The following is a 19,824-nucleotide window of genomic DNA, read 5'->3' as shown; positions in this document are numbered from 1 at the left end:
TGAACAACATTCAGAATTACAATGAACGAAAACTATTTATAAATGTGTTATGTTGTTTACTCTACGAAATAATATTTAAAGTGATAGTATACTGAAACATTGCTGTTTACCTCATTAATATTTATAATTCTTGAATTAAGATATCCACCAAGGAATCAGGAATCATTGCTCGTAACGGTCCTTACTAATTCGTGCTTCAACGTCCATTGTTTGGTGAAAACTCTAATTGGTAAACAAAACAATTGTGTAGGAGATGTACTGCTATCAAAAATTCGCTATTTGACACCAGTGCTATTGGCAAATTAGGACCCTTTGTTGACAGGTTGCAACTCTCACAGCAGGGTCAATGATGTACACAGCGGGGATTAGAGGGACTGTAAATAGTCTTCTTGGGAACGCGCCAGATCTGATACTTACGTCTGTAAGTCGTGTATTTTGTGAATTTTCTAAATAAAAAATCTTTGTTCAATACTCGCGTAGTGATTTGGTACTCAGGTACTCGGATGATTGATTGAGTACTCCAGTACTCGTTGCCATCCCTAATTTTAAGGTATAAAGGTAGAAGGTCAAAATATATATCTAAATTTTATTGTTATTCTTTTAAACGTATGCAAAACTTTTGAGAGTTTCAGGTAGTGAAAAAGAGCTTGTTTGTGGTCATTCAAAGCTTGATATCAAAAGCTTAGTATTGATTAAGAATAAACATTTTTTGAAAAAGCTATATTCCAACTGCATGTATTTCAAATCATCCTTATCCTCAAGTCTCACCGTAATAGTGAGCAGACTATCAGTTGTGTCAAACTCTACCACGTGATCCTTGTTCTCAAACTTGGACACTTCTGGGTTGGGGTTGTAGATTAACCTGCAAGAAATATTACAATAAATTTTAACCCTGTTTTTTTTTACACTAACTAACAATGGGAAATTTGTTTGTTAAGAGTATCATCCATAACTTTTAAAGATGAAACATTTAAAGAAGTGCTTATGTATATTTTAATTAAACAATCACAGCTTAAACAGTTGTCATACAATTTGTAAGAGGTACAGTGATTCTTTCATTCACATATAATATTATTATTAATTTTTTTTACAGTTAACCAAATTATGCAATTCCACATTGTGAGGTCAAACGTGTATACATTGTATAATTGTCCTCATATATATATCGCCCAACCTGTACTTGGTTGTTTTTAGTTCCTCAATCCCGTCCATAAGCAGAAACATTCCTACATCGTGTACACTACTCTGGTCCAGGGATGACATAAGAGGCATGATGTTCGGAGTGCTGCATGTCATGTTCATTCCCCCATACTTCACATCCGCCTTACAATCCTGTGGGGAATACAACAGATTATTTTCAAAATTTGAAGGGAACATCACTCTGGTCAAATAATGGCATGAGAGGCATGATGTTCAAAATTTACAAGTCATGTTTATTCCCCAAAATTCACACCTGCCTTACAATATACTGTGGGAAATACAACAGACTCTTTTGACCGGACCAAACTAAGGTTGTTCAGCTCCTCTGGTCTAGGGATTACATGAGGGGCATATGGCCAGATCATAAAGAAGCCTAGGAGAGATTTCCAACATTGCTGTATTAATTATACTGTTGGAAGCCTAACTACCAGGAAATTATCAAACAGCCTTTCAGATTTTTGATAAAATGGCTGCATGTTCCGAGTGTTAACTCCATAATTTCACACCAGCCTTACGTTGAAGGTGATTTGATATGAAGTTCTTTGTTTTATTTTAAGCTAACAAAAAACAAAATGTCATGGCACATATATTTTAAAACAAAGGCATTATGTTTGGGGTTACTGTAGCTTGATATTTTTTACCTAAGGCATAATTTATTTTTGTTTCTGGTTTCCTAGCCAAACACTTGTTTGCCTCTATCCTAAACCTTTTTATTGCTCTAAGAAATATTCAAAAATTATTTCAAAAAGTAAAAAAAAAATGAAGTGTTTTAGGTATTTAACAGTACCAGTGTTGCTAATGCTGATTGTATAGATGTTGTTAAGCATATAAGTTTCGGAAATAAAGAAAAACCTAAAAAAAAAATTTGCCTAGTAAAAAAAATCCTGCCTATCTACCCTACTTGTAGGGTCATGAAACTGGAAACAGACTTTGAAACAAACCAATAATATTTTTAACACATTACTAAAGTCTCAATCTGAGGCCAGAGTGTTTATACATAAACATTATATTTGTGTGCTTGTTAAGGTATTGCAAAACCATTACAGTACATAACTGTTGCTTAGCACAGTTTATCATATGGGCCAGTGAAATGTTCATGCTTCACATTTCGAAACATATCCATCTATTTACTGTGAGTAACAAACTACATGTTCATAAAAGTACACAACAAACTATGGCAAACATCTTAGTTCATGCACAATGACAACAATGACAACAATGGCAACAATGACAACAATGACAACAATGACAACAATAGCTATGCCAACAAAACTTATGACATTTTTTCTTCCGAAAACAGTCAAACTTAAAACCACTTACATCATAAGCTGCTTTGCCATTTGGTGTGATGACCCCAATCCTTGGATTCTGGACAATATGCAGATTGGTACCCTCTATAAAAAGCTGTGGAAAAAATGAGCAATAATACTAAACTGCAGAATTTGCTGAAGACCGTCATTTCGCTTAACGGTAGTAATGATAAACAGTACTTTACTTTTTGCGGATACTGTTTTAGCTAGATTTTGCATTAAAATCTCTTAAAGATTAGATAGAACTATATGGCGATATAAAGGGAAAGGAAAATTTTTGGAAAAAGGATGGACATATAAATAATACACATTAACACTTTAGTTGGATATGATTATAAAGTATTTTCCCTGAAACTGCGAGTTGCTGCATTTTATTATCTGGATTTGCTAGTTATTTTGGCCATTTCGGTGCAAAATACGCCCAAAAATGGAATGCACACAGATGCCTGTTACCATACTCTTTATAGCTGAAGATATTAAAAGTATTCTTTCTTTTTTTACACTACATATATACCATAATTTTGGTTTGATTCAATAACCTAATTTTAATAGCTACAAAGATTTTTGAATGTTTGAATCTTAAATACTTGTGTGAAACATTGTCATAATAAGGTGGTCACTTCCTTCATTTAAAAATTTAAAATCAGACAACGAATGAGACAGACAGATGGACACATACTGAGTTCAGAAGGTTGCTATGACCTTGATCTTAAAGGTACGGACAGGTGACTTTCGCTGACACCTTTTCATTGTATGGTGGTCACTTCTGCCAAATTATATTAAAATCTGACTATGAATGAGAACGATATGGACAAAAATGGGAAGAACTGACAGACAGAGCCTTATAAAGCTTTTGTATAATTACATACATCTGGGAAACATGGCTCTAAGATATAACTATGAAATCACCAATAAAAGGAACTGACAGCTCAGTATGCCACAATATCTACCTTAGTTCCCCCATTCTGTATGGAGAATGGAGGAGAGACCTTAGTTACTGTGGAGTCAGCCCGGTACTCAAAGGGCTCAGGGCTGTTGAGGATGGCCCCATCTATTGTGACAATCACAAAACTCTTCCGTACCGCCCGCCTCTGTCTCCTGGTGGAGTCCAGTAAAGTAGGGGCTGGCCGAGTTTGGCACACTATCACAGTCCTATTCAGGCTGAAAGAACAATTTCATCATTTCAATAATACTGGTTCATGTTACCTTGAAAGTATTTATTCAGGAAGAATTATAATTTGTGAATGAAGACAACTACTTATTCAGATGCTATTAATAAGTTAAATGTTAGCTTATTATCTGATGACACATTCTTCCTTCTCCAAAAAGTAATTACTAATTATAAACACAAATGTTTTCTATTTGATCTATAAACTTAAACAGCTTGTGACTTTGTTCACTACCATCTACCATCCAATTCCTCACCTGATGACATCACAAGATGTGATTCCTATGGAAACTTCCTGCTTATCCCCAATGTGGAAGTTGTTCCCCCTGATTACAACATTTGTCCCCCCTGACACAGGACCCATCAGTGGGAACACACTGGCAACACTCGGAGTCTGATGAATGGTTTAATAAGGACATTTATAAAACTACATTGAATAATTTGGCATTGAAAGTTGTTACCCTAGATGACTTAATTTCTACTTCATACTTGGAGCAATTAAGCAAGGACGAATGCTTAGCACAAGACTGTTATTATGCATTCTACTTCCATTTGAGTCACAAATGTCTTCCACTAAGCCCCGATAAGTACTACAGTGAACTTAAGTATAGCAGTTCATCTAAATGGAATAAAGATTAATGGGTAAAAATAATTTAATAAACTTACATAAAGGGAGAATGGAGAAAGATGTGGTTTCATACTTTTAAAGGTTAAACAAAATTATTAATGAATTCTGTATATTCTACTGTCAACCCACCTTGTACTCAAATGGTTCCTCCGATGAAGCGGTTCCCTGGACGATGTATGGGAGGGATTGTGTATCATTTACAGTGATGGTGATGGGATAACTCACTTCCACTTCTGTCTGCGGTGATGTGCACTTCAAGCTGAAGTGTATGATGGCTGATTAATTTTTGAAGCTCAATTCTTTCATTCATATGTAAAAGATTCAAATAAAAGAGTGTTGCAAACATTTGCTATAGCATGTCTGTTTATCTCAACTACCCAAGGGGGATAGCTCAATCAATATGCCAGCCAGAGTCATAGCACCAAATTCTAGGTGCATACTTAAAGAACAGTTTTCTAGAAAAGGTCACTATTAGCAGGGCATTAATGACAGCAACAATATTTCTATTAGATTTTTTTAAAAACAAACAAAAAACTTCCCAATAGTCAAGGCATGGTTCAAGATTTGAATTTCTTCACAAAGTCTGACATTTGTCAAATATTATGTTACAATATTGTAGACATTGCAGGCTTTTATGTCTCGCTATGAAAACAATATGTTGATCCACACTGAATGACAGCAAGTAAACAGCAAAAAAACTTATAGGAACACCTTGAATTGTCTATGTACAGATCTAAATATACATGTACATGTACTTTTTAAATAACTGCCTGCCGTAACAAAAAAGATGAGAGGATTGGTGAAGACAAAGTAAAAAGGACCATATTTAGATAAATATGAATAAAAACAAAGTTGCAATTTTGGAATATCATACTTTCTGGAACATATTTCTAAATATCCTGGTGAATGTTTTAGATCTTTTGAAGTGCATTGTAATCTGTACAAGTAGGTATGATGTTTCTTACTTGGTGTTTTTGTTGTTCTGTGTATCAACCTGACATATCCGGGTCTCATCCCCGATGGTGACCTTGGGTGTGAGGAGCCCAAAATTGTTACCAGTTATAGTGATGAGAGTGCCACCCTGGATAGGGCCTGAGTTTGGGCTCACCTGCAAGGAATATGAATGGCTGAATTATTAATACACGATGAACATATAAGTATGAGTGTTGCTTGCAGTATCATTAAGACACGTCATTTTTCATTTACCAAAAAAAACTTTTTATGTTTGGTACATGTTACATGTTAACAGAATTTTTCAACACATAAAAATTGAATAAATCAGAATTCTTTTAACTCAGATTCTATCCATAAAAGAGACCCTCTCATAGTATAGGCACTTATACACATTGTGCAATAAATCACTTAAGATTAGTATATTAACTGCTTTTTCCTGAAAAAAATATATTGGCAAAAGTATATCAAAATCCAGCAGCAAACATAACCAATACTGATTGGTATGCCAGTGTCCAATTTAGAAGGAGTATCAGCAGTACTGTCTGAAGATAGTACATTACTATAGTCAACTGTGCATGCCAGGTCTTCTACCTTTATCTCAATTGCTTGACTCACTTTGTTTACAGAACTCTTGCAGGGTGCAAGCTTTCAGTATTTAAGATTTACAATTAGCAGTGATATTTTCACCTGTTTAATTAGTTTAATTATATTTTTAATAGCTGTATGGTTATAACCCTGATGCTAAAATACATATAATTTTGAAAATTCTGTGCATTTTCCAATCAACACCAGATGACCCATATACAAACTTCACTGCAACTTCACCAAGACAATCATTCTGAATAAATCTATCAAGGATCTAATAATAAAAGCAGCCTCTTTCATAAACATTTTTTTCTAAAATCTGAAGTGACCTTCTTTACCCTGAAGAGTCATTTTCAAAATTTGATCAAGACTTCATTAGGCCAAAAAAGTTGAATGTGGTTTTACTGAGTATTTTCGCAATTTTCAACATCTTCAGGATTGATGGGTCTGAGTCACCTCAAAATAACTGGAAAAATATTCCCCCAAGAAGTTGTAACTAACCAACTGATAAGAGAGGATTTTTAAAGCCAAAAAGACATTTTTAATTTCTATGAACAGAATATTACAAATCTTTTTTGTGGTAAGTAAAAGGAAAATGTAAGTATTCTTGTGTAAAAAATCAACAACATGAATTAATTTCAACCCTAGTCCTCCTTCTACTAAGTCTTGACCTACACACGACATAAAAGGCTGGCACCTGCTGTGTCTTGACCTACCCACGACATAAAAGGCTGGCACCTGCTGTGTCTTGACCTACCCATGACATAAAAGGCTGGCACATGTGATGCCTTCACCTACCCACGACATCAAGGGCTGGCACCTGCTGTGCCTTCACCTACCCACGACATAAAAGGTTGGCACATGTGATGCCTTCACCTACCCACGACATAAAAGGCTGGCACCTGCTGTGTCTTGACCTACCCACAACATAAAAGGCTGGCACATGTGATGCCTTCACCTACCCACGACATCAAGGGCTGGCACCTGCTGTGTCTTGAACTACCCATGACAAGGCTGGCACCTGCTGTGTCTTGACCTACCCACGACATATAATGCTGGCACCTGCTGTGTCTTGACCTACTCACGACATATAAGGCTTGCACCGGCTGTGTCTTGACCAACCCAGGATATATAAGCCTGGCACATGTTATGCCTTCACCTACCCAGGATATATAAGGCTGGCACATGTAATGCCTTCACCTACACAGGATAAATAAGCCTGGCACGAGTTATGCCTTCACCTACCCAGGATATATAAGCCTGGCACGAGTTATGCCTTCACCTACCCAGGATAAATAAGCCTGGCACGAGTTATGCCTTCACCTACCCAGGATATATAAGCCTGGCACGAGTTATGCCTTCACCTACCCAGGATAAATAAGCCTGGCACGAGTTATGCCTTCACCTACCCAGGATATATAAGGCTGGCACATGTTATGCCTTCACCTACCCAGGATAAATAAGCCTGGCACGAGTTATGCCTTCACCTACCTAGGATAAATAAGCCTGGCACGAGTTATGCCTTCACCTACCCAGGATATATAAGCCTGGCACGAGTTATGCCTTCACCTACCCAGGATATATAAGCCTGGCACGAGTTATGCCTTCACCTACCCAGGATAAATAAGCCTGGCACGAGTTATGCCTTCACCTACCCAGGATATATAAGCCTGGCACGAGTTATGCCTTCACCTACCCAGGATAAATAAGCCTGGCACGAGTTATGCCTTCACCTACCCAGGATATATAAGGCTGGCACATGTTATGCCTTCACCTACCCAGGATATATAAGTCTGGCACATGTTATGCCTTCACCTACCCAGGATAAATAAGCCTGGCACGAGTTATGCCTTCACCTACCCAGGATATATAAGCCTGGCACGAGTTATGCCTTCACCTACCCAGGATAAATAAGCCTGGCACGAGTTATGCCTTCACCTACCCAGGATAAATAAGCCTGGCACGAGTTATGCCTTCACCTACCCAGGATAAATGAGGCTGGCACATGTTATGCCTTCACCTACCCATGATATATAAGACTGGCACATGTAATGCCTTCACCTACCCAGGATAAATAAGCCTGGCACATGTTATGCCTTCACCTACCCAGGATAAATAAGCCTGGCACATGTAATGCCTTCACCTACCCAGGATATATAAGGCTGGCACATGTTATGCCTTCACCTACCCATGATATATATGACTGGCACATGTAATGCCTTCACCTACCCAGGATATATATGACTGGCACATGTAATGCCTTCACCTACCCATGATATATAAGACTGGCACATGTAATGCCTTCACCTACCCAGGATATATATGACTGGCACATGTTATGCCTTCACCTACCGGAGATATATATGACTGGCACATGTAATGCCTTCACCTACCCAGGATATATATGACTGGCACATGTAATGCCTTCACCTACCCATGATATATATGACTGGCACATGTAATGCCTTCACCTACCCATGATATATATGACTGGCACATGTTATGCCTCCACCTACCCAAGATATATAAGGCTGGCACATGTTATGCCTTGACCTACCCAGGATATATAATGCTGGCACATGTTATGTCTTGACCTACCCAGGATATATAATGCTGGCACATGCTGTGTCTTGATCAACCCAGGATACATAAGCCTGACACATGTTATGCCTTCACCTACCCATGATATATAAGACTGGCACATGTAATGCCTTCACCTACCCATGATATATATGACTGGCACATGTTATGCCTTGACCTACCCAGGATATATATGACTGGCACATGTAATGCCTTCACCTACCCATGATATATAAGACTGGCACATGTAATGCCTTCACCTACCCAGGATATATATGACTGGCACATGTAATGCCTTCACCTACCCATGATATATAAGACTGGCACATGTAATGCCTTCACCTACCCAGGATATATATGACTGGCACATGTTATGCCTTCACCTACCCATGATATATAAGACTGGCACATGTAATGCCTTCACCTACCCATGATATATAAGACTGGCACATGTTATGCCTTCACCTACCGGAGATATATATGACTGGCACATGTAATGCCTTCACCTACCCAGGATATATATGACTGGCACATGTAATGCCTTCACCTACCCATGATATATATGACTGGCACATGTAATGCCTTCACCTACCCATGATATATATGACTGGCACATGTAATGCCTTCACCTACCCATGATATATATGAATGGCACATGTAATGCCTTCACCTACCCAGGATATATATGACTGGCACATGTTATGCCTTCACCTACCCAGGATATATAAGACTGGCACATGTAATGCCTTCACCTACCCAGGATATATATGACTGGCACATGTAATGCCTTCACCTACCCAGGATATATAAGACTGGCACATGTAATGCCTTCACCTACCCAGGATATATATGACTGGCACATGTAATGCCTTCACCTACCCAGGATATATAAGGCTGGCACATGTAATGCCTTCACCTACCCAGGATATATATGACTGGCACATGTAATGCCTTCACCTACCCAGGATATATAAGGCTGGCACATGTTATGCCTTCACCTACCCAGGATATATATGACTGGCACATGTAATGCCTTCACCTACCCAGGATATATAAGGCTGGCACATGTAATGCCTTCACCTACCCAGGATATATATGACTGGCACATGTAATGCCTTCACCTACCCAGGATATATATGACTGGCACATGTAATGCCTTCACCTACCCAGGATATATATGACTGGCACATGTTATGCCTTCACCTACCGGAGATATATATGACTGTCACATGTGATGCCTTCACCTACCGGAGATATATATGACTGGCACATGTAATGCCTTCACCTACCCAGGATATATATGACTGGCACATGTAATGCCTTCACCTACCGGAGATATATATGACTGGCACATGTTATGCCTTCACCTACCCAGGATATATATGACTGGCACATGTAATGCCTTCACCTACCCATGATATATAAGACTGGCACATGTAATGCCTTCACCTACCGGAGATATATATGACTGGCACATGTTATGCCTTCACCTACCCAGGATATATATGACTGGCACATGTAATGCCTTCACCTACCGGAGATATATATGACTGGCACATGTTATGCCTTCACCTACCGGAGATATATATGACTGGCACATGTAATGCCTTCACCTACCCAGGATATATATGACTGGCACATGTAATGCCTTCACCTACCCAGGATATATATGACTGGCACATGTTATGCCTTCACCTACCGGAGATATATATGACTGTCACATGTGATGCCTTCACCTACCGGAGATATATATGACTGGCACATGTAATGCCTTCACCTACCCATGATATATAAGACTGGCACATGTTATGCCTTCACCTACCGGAGATATATATGACTGGCACATGTAATGCCTTCACCTACCCAGGATATATATGACTGGCACATGTAATGCCTTCACCTACCGGAGATATATATGACTGGCACATGTAATGCCTTCACCTACCGGAGATATATATGACTGGCACATGTTATGCCTTCACCTACCGGAGATATATATGACTGGCACATGTAATGCCTTCACCTACCCAGGATATATATGACTGGCACATGTAATGCCTTCACCTACCGGAGATATATATGACTGGCACATGTAATGCCTTCACCTACCCATGATATATAAGACTGGCACATGTTATGCCTTCACCTACCCATGATATATAAGACTGGCACATGTTATGCCTTCACCTACCGGAGATATATATGACTGGCACATGTTATGCCTTCACCTACCCATGATATATAAGACTGGCACATGTTATGCCTTCACCTACCGGAGATATATATGACTGGCACATGTAATGCCTTCACCTACCCAGGATATATAAGACTGGCACATGTAATGCCTTCACCTACCCAGGATATATATGACTGGCACATGTTATGCCTTCACCTACCCATGATATATAAGACTGGCACATGTAATGCCTTCACCTACCCATCATATATAAGACTGGCACATGTAATGCCTTCACCTACCCATGATATATAAGACTGGCACATGTTATGCCTTCACCTACCCAGGATATATATGACTGTCACATGTTATGCCTTCACCTACCCATGATATATAAGACTGGCACATGTAATGCCTTCACCTACCCAGGATATATATGACTGGCACATGTTATGCCTTCACCTACCCATGATATATAAGACTGGCACATGTAATGCCTTCACCTACCCAGGATATATAAGACTGGCACATGTAATGCCTTTACCTACCCATGATATATAAGACTGGCACATGTAATGCCTTCACCTACCCAGGATATATAAGACTGGCACATGTTATGCCTTCACCTACCCAGGATATATATGACTGGCACATGTAATGCCTTCACCTACCGGAGATATATATGACTGGCACATGTAATGCCTTCACCTACCCAGGATATATATGACTGGCACATGTAATGCCTTCACCTACCCATGATATATAAGGCTGGCACATGTTATGCCTTCACCTACCCAGGATATATATGACTGGCACATGTTATGCCTTCACCTACCCAGGATATATATGACTGGCACATGTTATGCCTTCACCTACCGGAGATATATATGACTGGCACATGTGATGCCTTCACCTACCCAGGATATTTAAGCCTGGCACATGTTATGCCTTCTCCTACCCAAGATATATAAGCCTGGCACATGTTATGCCTTCACCTACCCAGGATATATAGGCCTGGCACATGTTATGCTTTCACCTACCCAGGATATATAAGGCTGGCACATGCTGCATCTTGACCTACCCAAGATATATAAGGCTGGCACATGCTGTGTCTTGACCTACCCAGGATATATAGGACTGGCACATGCTGTGTCTTGACCTACCCAGGATATATAAGGCTGGCACATGTTGTGTCTTGACCTACCCAGGATATATAAGGCTGGCACATGCTGTGTCTTGACCTACCCAGGATATATAGGACTGGCACATGCTGTGTCTTGACCTACCCAGGATATATAAGGCTGGCACATGTTGTGTCTTGACCTACCCAGGATATATAAGGCTGGCACATGTTGTGTCTTGACCTACACAGGATATATAGGGCTGGCACATGCTGTGTCTTGACCTACCCAGGATATATAGGGCTGGCACATGTTGTGTCTTGACCTACCCAGGATATATAAGGCTTGCACATGCTGTGTCTTGACCTACCCAGGATATATAGGGCTGGCACATGCTGTGTCTTGACCTACCCAGGATATATATGGCTGGCATGTGTTGTGTCTTGACCTACCCAGGATATATATGGCCAGCACATGTTGTGTCTTGACCTACCCAGGATATATAGGGCTGGCACATGCTGTGTCTTGACCTACCCAGGATATGTAGGGCTGGCACATGTTGTGTCTTGACCTACCCAGGATATATAAGGCTGGCACATGCTGTGTCTTGACCTACCCAGGATATATAGGGCTGGCACATGTTGTGTCTTGACCTACCCAGGATATATAGGGCTGGCACATGCTGTGTCTTGACCTACCCAGGATATATAGGGCTGGCACATGCTGTGTCTTGACCTACCCAGGATATATAGGGCTGGCACATGTTGTGTCTTGACCTACCCAGGATATATAGGGCTGGCACATGCTGTGTCTTGACCTACCCAGGATATTTATGGCTGGCACATGTTGTGTCTTGACCTACCCAGGATATATAGGGCTGGCAAATGTGGTGTCTTGACCTACCCAGGATATATAGGGCTGGCACATGTGGTGTCTTGACCTACCCAGGATATATAGGGCTGGCACATGTGGTGTCTTGACCTACCCAGGATATATAGGGCTGGCATGTGTTGTGGCTTGACCTACCCAGGATATATAAGGCTGGCACATGCTTTTTCTTGACCTACCCAGGATATATAGGGCTGGCACATGCTGCATCTTGACCTACCCAGGATATATAGGGCTGGCACATGTTGTGTCTTGACCTACCCAGGATATATAGGGCTGGCACATGCTGTGTCTTGACCTACCCAGGATATATAGGGCTGGCACATGCTGTGTCTTGACCTACCCAGGATATATAGGGCTGGCACATGCTGTGTCTTGACCTACCCAGGATATATAGGGCTGGCACATGCTGTGTCTTGACCTACCCAGGATATATAGGGCTGGCACATGCTGTGTCTTGACCTACCCAGGATATATAGGGCTGGCACATGTTGTGTCTTGACCTACCCAGGATATATAGGGCTGGCACATGCTGTGTCTTGACCTACCCAGGATATGTATGGCTGGCACATGTTGTGTCTTGACCTACCCAGGATATATAGGGCTGGCAAATGTGGTGTCTTGACCTACCCAGGATATATAAGGCTTGCACATGCTGTGTCTTGACCTACCCAGGATATATAGGGCTGGCACATGCTGTGTCTTGACCTACCCAGGATATATAGGGCTGGCACATGTGGTGTCTTGACCTACCCAGGATATATAGGGCTGGCACATGTGGTGTCTTGACCTACCCAGGATATATAGGGCTGGCATGTGTTGTGGCTTGACCTACCCAGGATATATAAGGCTGGCACATGCTTTTTCTTGACCTACCCAGGATATATAGGGCTGGCACATGCTGCATCTTGACCTACCCAGGATATAGGGCTGGCACATGTTGTGTCTTGACCTACCCAGGATATATAGGGCTGGCACATGCTGTGTCTTGACCTACCCAGGATATATAGGGCTGGCACATGCTGTGTCTTGACCTACCCAGGATATATAGGGCTGGCACATGCTGTGTCTTGACCTACCCAGGATATATAGGGCTGGCACATGCTGTGTCTTGACCTACCCAGAATATGTATGGCTGGCACATGCTGTGTCTTGACCTACCCAGGATATATAAGGCTTGCACATGCTTTTTCTTGACCTACCCAGGATATATAAGGCTGGCACATGCTGTGTCTTGACCTACCCAGGATATGTATGGCTGGCACATGTTGTGTCTTGACCTACCCAGGATATATAGGGCTGGCAAATGTGGTGTCTTGACCTACCCAGGATATATAAGGCTTGCACATGCTGTGTCTTGACCTACCCAGGATATATAGGGCTGGCACATGCTGTGTCTTGACCTACCCAGGATATATAGGGCTGGCACATGTGGTGTCTTGACCTACCCAGGATATATAGGGCTGGCACATGTGGTGTCTTGACCTACCCAGGATATATAGGGCTGGCATGTGTTGTGGCTTGACCTACCCAGGATATATAAGGCTGGCACATGCTTTTTCTTGACCTACCCAGGATATATAGGGCTGGCACATGCTGCATCTTGACCTACCCAGGATATATAGGGCTGGCACATGTTGTGTCTTGACCTACCCAGGATATATAGGGCTGGCACATGCTGTGTCTTGACCTACCCAGGATATATAGGGCTGGCACATGCTGTGTCTTGACCTACCCAGGATATATAGGGCTGGCACATGCTGTGTCTTGACCTACCCAGGATATATAGGGCTGGCACATGCTGTGTCTTGACCTACCCAGAATATGTATGGCTGGCACATGCTGTGTCTTGACCTACCCAGGATATATAAGGCTTGCACATGCTTTTTCTTGACCTACCCAGGATATATAAGGCTGGCACCTGTTGTGTCTTGACCTACCCAGGATATGTATGGCTGGCATGTGTTGTGTGACCAGTTATCAGTGGTGCAGTTATCCTTCCTAGTGCACTTGTCCTTGCACCATCCACAGCCAATAGGATCCTTGGATTTAACGCATGAGGAACACTCACTGTACACTGCACACGACTGCAGTGGAAACTTTACCACCTGGGTAATAAAAAATGTAATGCCAACAATAAACTTTTAAGTTTACTACATTATATGATAAATATTGCAATTTGAAATTGAAATGGAAGAATCAATTATCTTCACTAAAAAAATTTAACATGAATAATAACAGAAGGCAGTTTCATTTTATAGATATGTGAAAACATTCTGTTCAGTCTTTTAAATTCAATCTTAAATTTGTTTGAACATTTTTGCACTGTAATAGAAAGTCTACTTTTGTTTTTTCTAGTGTTCTTTCTTTTGACAATGTGGATCCTTTTTTCTTTACTATTCTTTACTATAAAGAATGCAAACTTGTGCTTAATCTCTCAGTCAATGCAAATAAATGAATTTGGATGATGTTTTTTTCTAACAATTTTAAACATGCCAAATTAAATTTTTCGTTTCAATGATAATTAAGATATAACAAGTGAATGGATATTTGTACAAATAAAGAAAGCAGTTTCTATCTTTAATTTTGATGAAATTTAAAAAACCAATGACTTTAAAAATGGGAAGGTCATTTATAACAGACAAAAATAGTAACTATCTACTTCAATGCATATATGGTGCTGTGAATATTGCTTGCTAAAATCTTTAATAGGGTATTGTCAGTTTAACAGTCAAAGCAGAGGTGATTACAGGTGAACCATTGATCATTCAGTCTGTCACTTTTATGTAATTAAATGAACATTTTAGCATAAAATTAATTTACTTACTGATGTATTTGTTAGGACAAACGCAAACTCCAGGTCCGAGCTGAGGGCCATATCCTGCAGTATGGACTCATTGCCAATCTTGTACTTCATGTAGGCAGAGTTGTTTATACATGAGCCACCTTTCATGCTGGACTGTAAACGAACATGGTTATGAAAGTTAATAGAAGGAGTCAAAATGCCTGCCATTGCTTATTGTCCAGGTAACAGACTGAGGTCATTTAAGGCTTCTCCAGGTAACAGACTGAGGTCATTTAAGGCTTCTCCAGGTAACAGACTGAGGTCATTTAAGGCTTCTCCAGGTAACAGACTGAGGTCATTTAAGGCTGCTCCAGGTAACAGACTGAGGTATTTCAAGGCTTCCAAACGTGCTCAGGCAGGGCTTTTTCTATAGTACCCACGGGATAGACTATCGGACCCATTTCCAAAGCAAAATATATGATATTTTTCCCAATCTTTTGAAAAAACCAACATTCAAAGTAAGATATATTTATATATATATATTTCCAATGAAAGTCTTTGGTTAATTCAACATCCTAATAGATTATGTGATGTAAAGTTTTGGGGATAATGAATTCAGAAATCATTGATTTTCTTCACATTCAGAGTTCAGTTTGAAACATTATCTGTCATGATTTATTGCAATAGTTATTTACACCTCAAGGATTGATATATAAGCCGTTCTTGGTCTTTTGAAAGGGAAAAGAAACTAATATTTAATAATTTTCTCATTCTCAGGAGACTGAAAAGCTTGTTCTTTTAACTGTAAAATTTTCCAATTTCGGTATATTCGCGATGCAAATGTTCCCAAAATGTCTAAGGTATTTTTCCCAAGATAGGCAGAGAAAGCGCTGCCAGGTAACAGACTGAGGTCATTTAAGGCTTCTCAACATATCAAGGTAACAGACTCATAAGGATTCTAAATCAATATGCAACAATATTGTCTGTACAGAAAATGAATTCTTATGTTTTACAGTGGTAAAACTAGATTTAAATTCAAATACAGAATTTTATATACACATGTGAATAAATTTCATCTGTATTTAAACTGAAAAGCATAGTAAAAATTTATTTCTACAAATTTTCTTCCTCTCTACTTGCATGCAGTTGAAACAATTCAAGGAAAGGGAGATCTACCTTACACACCTGCTCCATGCACACCTCCAGCACAGATTGTGCATATGTTATATTAAGGTGTTAGTCTTCTGGTGGGGATGCGCGTTGAGCAGGAATGTAATTTCTGCAGGCCAGACAAGACAACACAACAGAGTGCCAAACAAGACAACGTTGTAAACAAACTTAGGAAAGCAGGAACTATTACCTAATGTGTTTATAAATCATGTAAACAAAAATCTTGAGAACTGGAGAATCCTGTACCAGACAAAAAACGTCTAGAAATGTTGAAGTGCAAAATAAAGACTTGGTGCATTTAATGAATTGCAAAGAAATAATCTTATACATAAAATTTTGCTAAAAATAACTCATGGTTATGATTGGGATTTTGATATTAAACAAAAGCCATACTGTAACAGTTAATCATCACTCTGACATACCTAGAATCAAATACCAGTAGTACAGTTTATCCTTAGGTGGTGGAAAATCATACAAGAACAGGATGTAGTTAATTACTCTGCCATTTATTTGTTAACAGTATTTTGTATTTATGCCCATAATTGTTCAAACACATAAATGTATGGCCTACTTTCTCTAAATCATTGTACACACAAATTATGGCAAGATCAAATATTCCCAGGAATTACAACTTTAATCATGATGATGTGATAAATTATTTTTCGTTAAAGGTTGATTCACTCAATATCATATGTATATATGTATGCAATGAATACATGTCCATATATATTGGAATATTAATGATGAAACTCAAACAGCCTCTAATTTCAATTTGATAAAATGGTACAATTAATAAACAATTATTAAATGATAAGAGTTAGCTCAATAGCATACTTTAATACTCTGAAAAAGAAATTTAAAGAATTAAAATGTAATGAAAATTTTAAGTCATCTACAATTGCAGGGCTTTCATTAAGCATCATCAAATTGATTTTATAATGAATAACACTTCTGATGCAATGAAAGCATTCTATGTCTGTTAATTTTTGCGTATTCCCAACCCAGATTTTTAGAATTTCAAGCTTCTGACACTCACCTATATCAAAGGAACAGGTTTAAAAATAAGTAAATGATTCACCATTTATTCACTAAATCTTAATTATAATTGTTATTAGGTTTCATGAGGTTAAACTGTACACATGCCCTTTGAAGTAAAATTTAAATTTTGAGCAAGTCCCACAAGCCTTTTCCCCAGTACCTGACCAAGCTGGTGAGCTTCAGTACTTTCAATCACTTTGAAAGCCCTGCAGATGATCTAGCTAGCACAACAAAAGGAGCGTATGAGGGAGACATTACCTTCTGATTTACCTTCATCATGTGTCCGTCGGATGTCCCTAGCACTGCTATAGGATGGTTCAGCTGCACTGTGAGGATAAGCGAAGTAACAACCTCATCCACACAGATGTCCGCCGTGGCTGACAGCACTGAGTTTTCAGCTTTCGGGTCCCCAGCCACAGCCTTTGTTTGGCGTTTGTCATATGCACAGTACGATGTGTCTGTGAACTTAAAGTTGGATAACACACTATAGTTTTCCACAAAAGCTTAACCACACCTACACATATTGCTAGTAATAACCTGTATATCAATTCCTTTTGTAATACTAATTTTAACTCATGTTGATAGGTAAATAGATATTTCCTTCACCTAGTCATAAACAAAGATTTTCTCAGTTTCTTTTACAGTACAAGAAAAGGCATAATGTAACTTACTGGTCCACCAAGCTGTGCCTGACAGCTCTGTATTGAGCCTTGAATCCACCAGGGGTAAAACCCGGCCACACCCTCGGAGCACATCTCCCTCAACTCAACAAAGTGGGACCTCACTTCCTTCATGGAAAAATTACATATTCTTGTCCCAAATGCTGGATCTATGTCAAGAGATCCCGACCGTAAAGGTCGCACAAAACTGATGGCTAAGGTGCTGTCAGTTTCACTTTTTTCAGCAAAGGCTGCTGTGGCAATGGTGTAATCTTGACTGTCTCCACATTTTAAGGTTGTTTCAATGTAGGTTTTGTACTGATTGTCATCCAGACAGAACTGTACTAATTTAGTGTGGTAAGTTGTTTTGGAAAGATCAGGGTCTATTGGTTGAATGGATACAAAATAGCCATATCCCCCATTTTCAAATCCGTATATGTACTTTGCTCGGAATCTTGATTGGCTCGAGGGAAATACATTGATATAACTGTGTTCATTGAGATTAACATTATCATAAAAGTACTGCATTTGCCGATGTGTACTGTTATAAATCACTTCCCTTGTTGAGATTGTCTTTGGCGAAAAGCGCGCATCAATACGATCATTTGTAGCAATAGCAGCATAAACTAGTCTGTTTGAAGAATTAATATAAGTTGGTGGGGTTCCAAAAAATGCAAAGGAAGATGCTTCGCTACCAAGATAAGTAGCGTGATCCGTTACATCATCAAATTCTAAAGGATTTTCCACGTCATTGTACGGATATACCATACAGACTCCTTGTTGTATTGAGCCACATGCTAATGCATACTTGTGAACACTGTTAACAATTAATATCTTCACAATATTTGCTTTGTATGCTCTATTTCCAGGACAGCTCACTGGATCAGGAAAGCATTTATCAGAATGAAACCGAGGACCAATCACTTTAGTCTCCTTTGCTTTGTCTTTTTGACTCAAGTTTTCATCTAACTGATAAATAATATTTTCACCCCCAACAAAGAGTTTACCTGAAAAAAATGAATAACAAATGAATAATAAATAAGTTATACATATTATCTAAGTTATACATATTATCTATGACAGTCTTTCAAACATGCATAATTCCTGTTTTTTATGTGATATCATTCATTAATATGATACAGTAAAACTGTGATCGCTCGAGGGCACCAGGGACCAAGCCAAAACTTTGAGGGAACCGATGTTTCGAATGACCCGAATTTGAATTTTCAATCTGTTTTGAAATATCTTTCAGTGTATTTTAAGTTTGAAGTTGTCAAACCGACTGTTTACTAAGACACCGATTATGGGTTGCGTTGTGAAAATCGCTCATATATTCAAAGGCTGTCATATACTAAATGTAAAATGTAAAAGAAATATCAATGAATGAATAAATAGAAATGTTTATTTTTACAAAATTGCCATATTGCAAAGACAAGAAGGAATTCTTTTCAGAGATTCCGGTGTTGGATCAATATGGTAGTGTTTATTCATATTTTTATAACTCATTTACATTTATATCAATGAACTTCTCATAATTATCTTCTCACATGCCCTTATCAACT

The 19,824-nt window shown here is 39.3% G+C and overlaps 1 protein-coding gene across 3 annotated transcripts in view; it reads right to left on the bottom strand.

Moving 5' to 3' along the window:
* LOC128217379 (hepatocyte growth factor receptor-like) overlaps window positions 1-19,824 on the bottom strand; it is a 43,046-nt gene that overhangs the window by 19,271 nt on the left and 3,951 nt on the right. Inside the window, exons 2-12 of one of the 3 annotated variants that reach the window (XM_052924506.1) lie at window positions 18,275-19,269; window positions 17,862-18,068; window positions 15,438-15,569; window positions 14,551-14,718; window positions 5,272-5,414; window positions 4,436-4,565; window positions 3,936-4,072; window positions 3,461-3,671; window positions 2,521-2,604; window positions 1,175-1,332; window positions 769-862 (exon numbers count right to left, since the gene is read on the bottom strand). In XM_052924506.1, coding sequence (XP_052780466.1) covers window positions 769-862; window positions 1,175-1,332; window positions 2,521-2,604; window positions 3,461-3,671; window positions 3,936-4,072; window positions 4,436-4,565; window positions 5,272-5,414; window positions 14,551-14,718; window positions 15,438-15,569; window positions 17,862-18,068; window positions 18,275-19,269 — 2,459 coding nt within the window. Of the gene's footprint in view, window positions 1-768; window positions 863-1,174; window positions 1,333-2,520; window positions 2,605-3,460; window positions 3,672-3,935; window positions 4,073-4,435; window positions 4,566-5,271; window positions 5,415-6,807; window positions 6,921-14,550; window positions 14,719-15,437; window positions 15,570-17,861; window positions 18,069-18,274; window positions 19,270-19,824 lie in introns of those variants that run through there. The other 2 variants (XM_052924507.1, XM_052924508.1) reach the window with 2 other exon arrangements.

Source organism: Mya arenaria, chromosome 14 (assembly GCF_026914265.1).
Source record: "Mya arenaria isolate MELC-2E11 chromosome 14, ASM2691426v1".
NCBI lineage: Eukaryota > Metazoa > Mollusca > Bivalvia > Myida > Myidae > Mya > Mya arenaria.
This window is presented reverse-complemented; position numbering and strand designations above follow the sequence as displayed.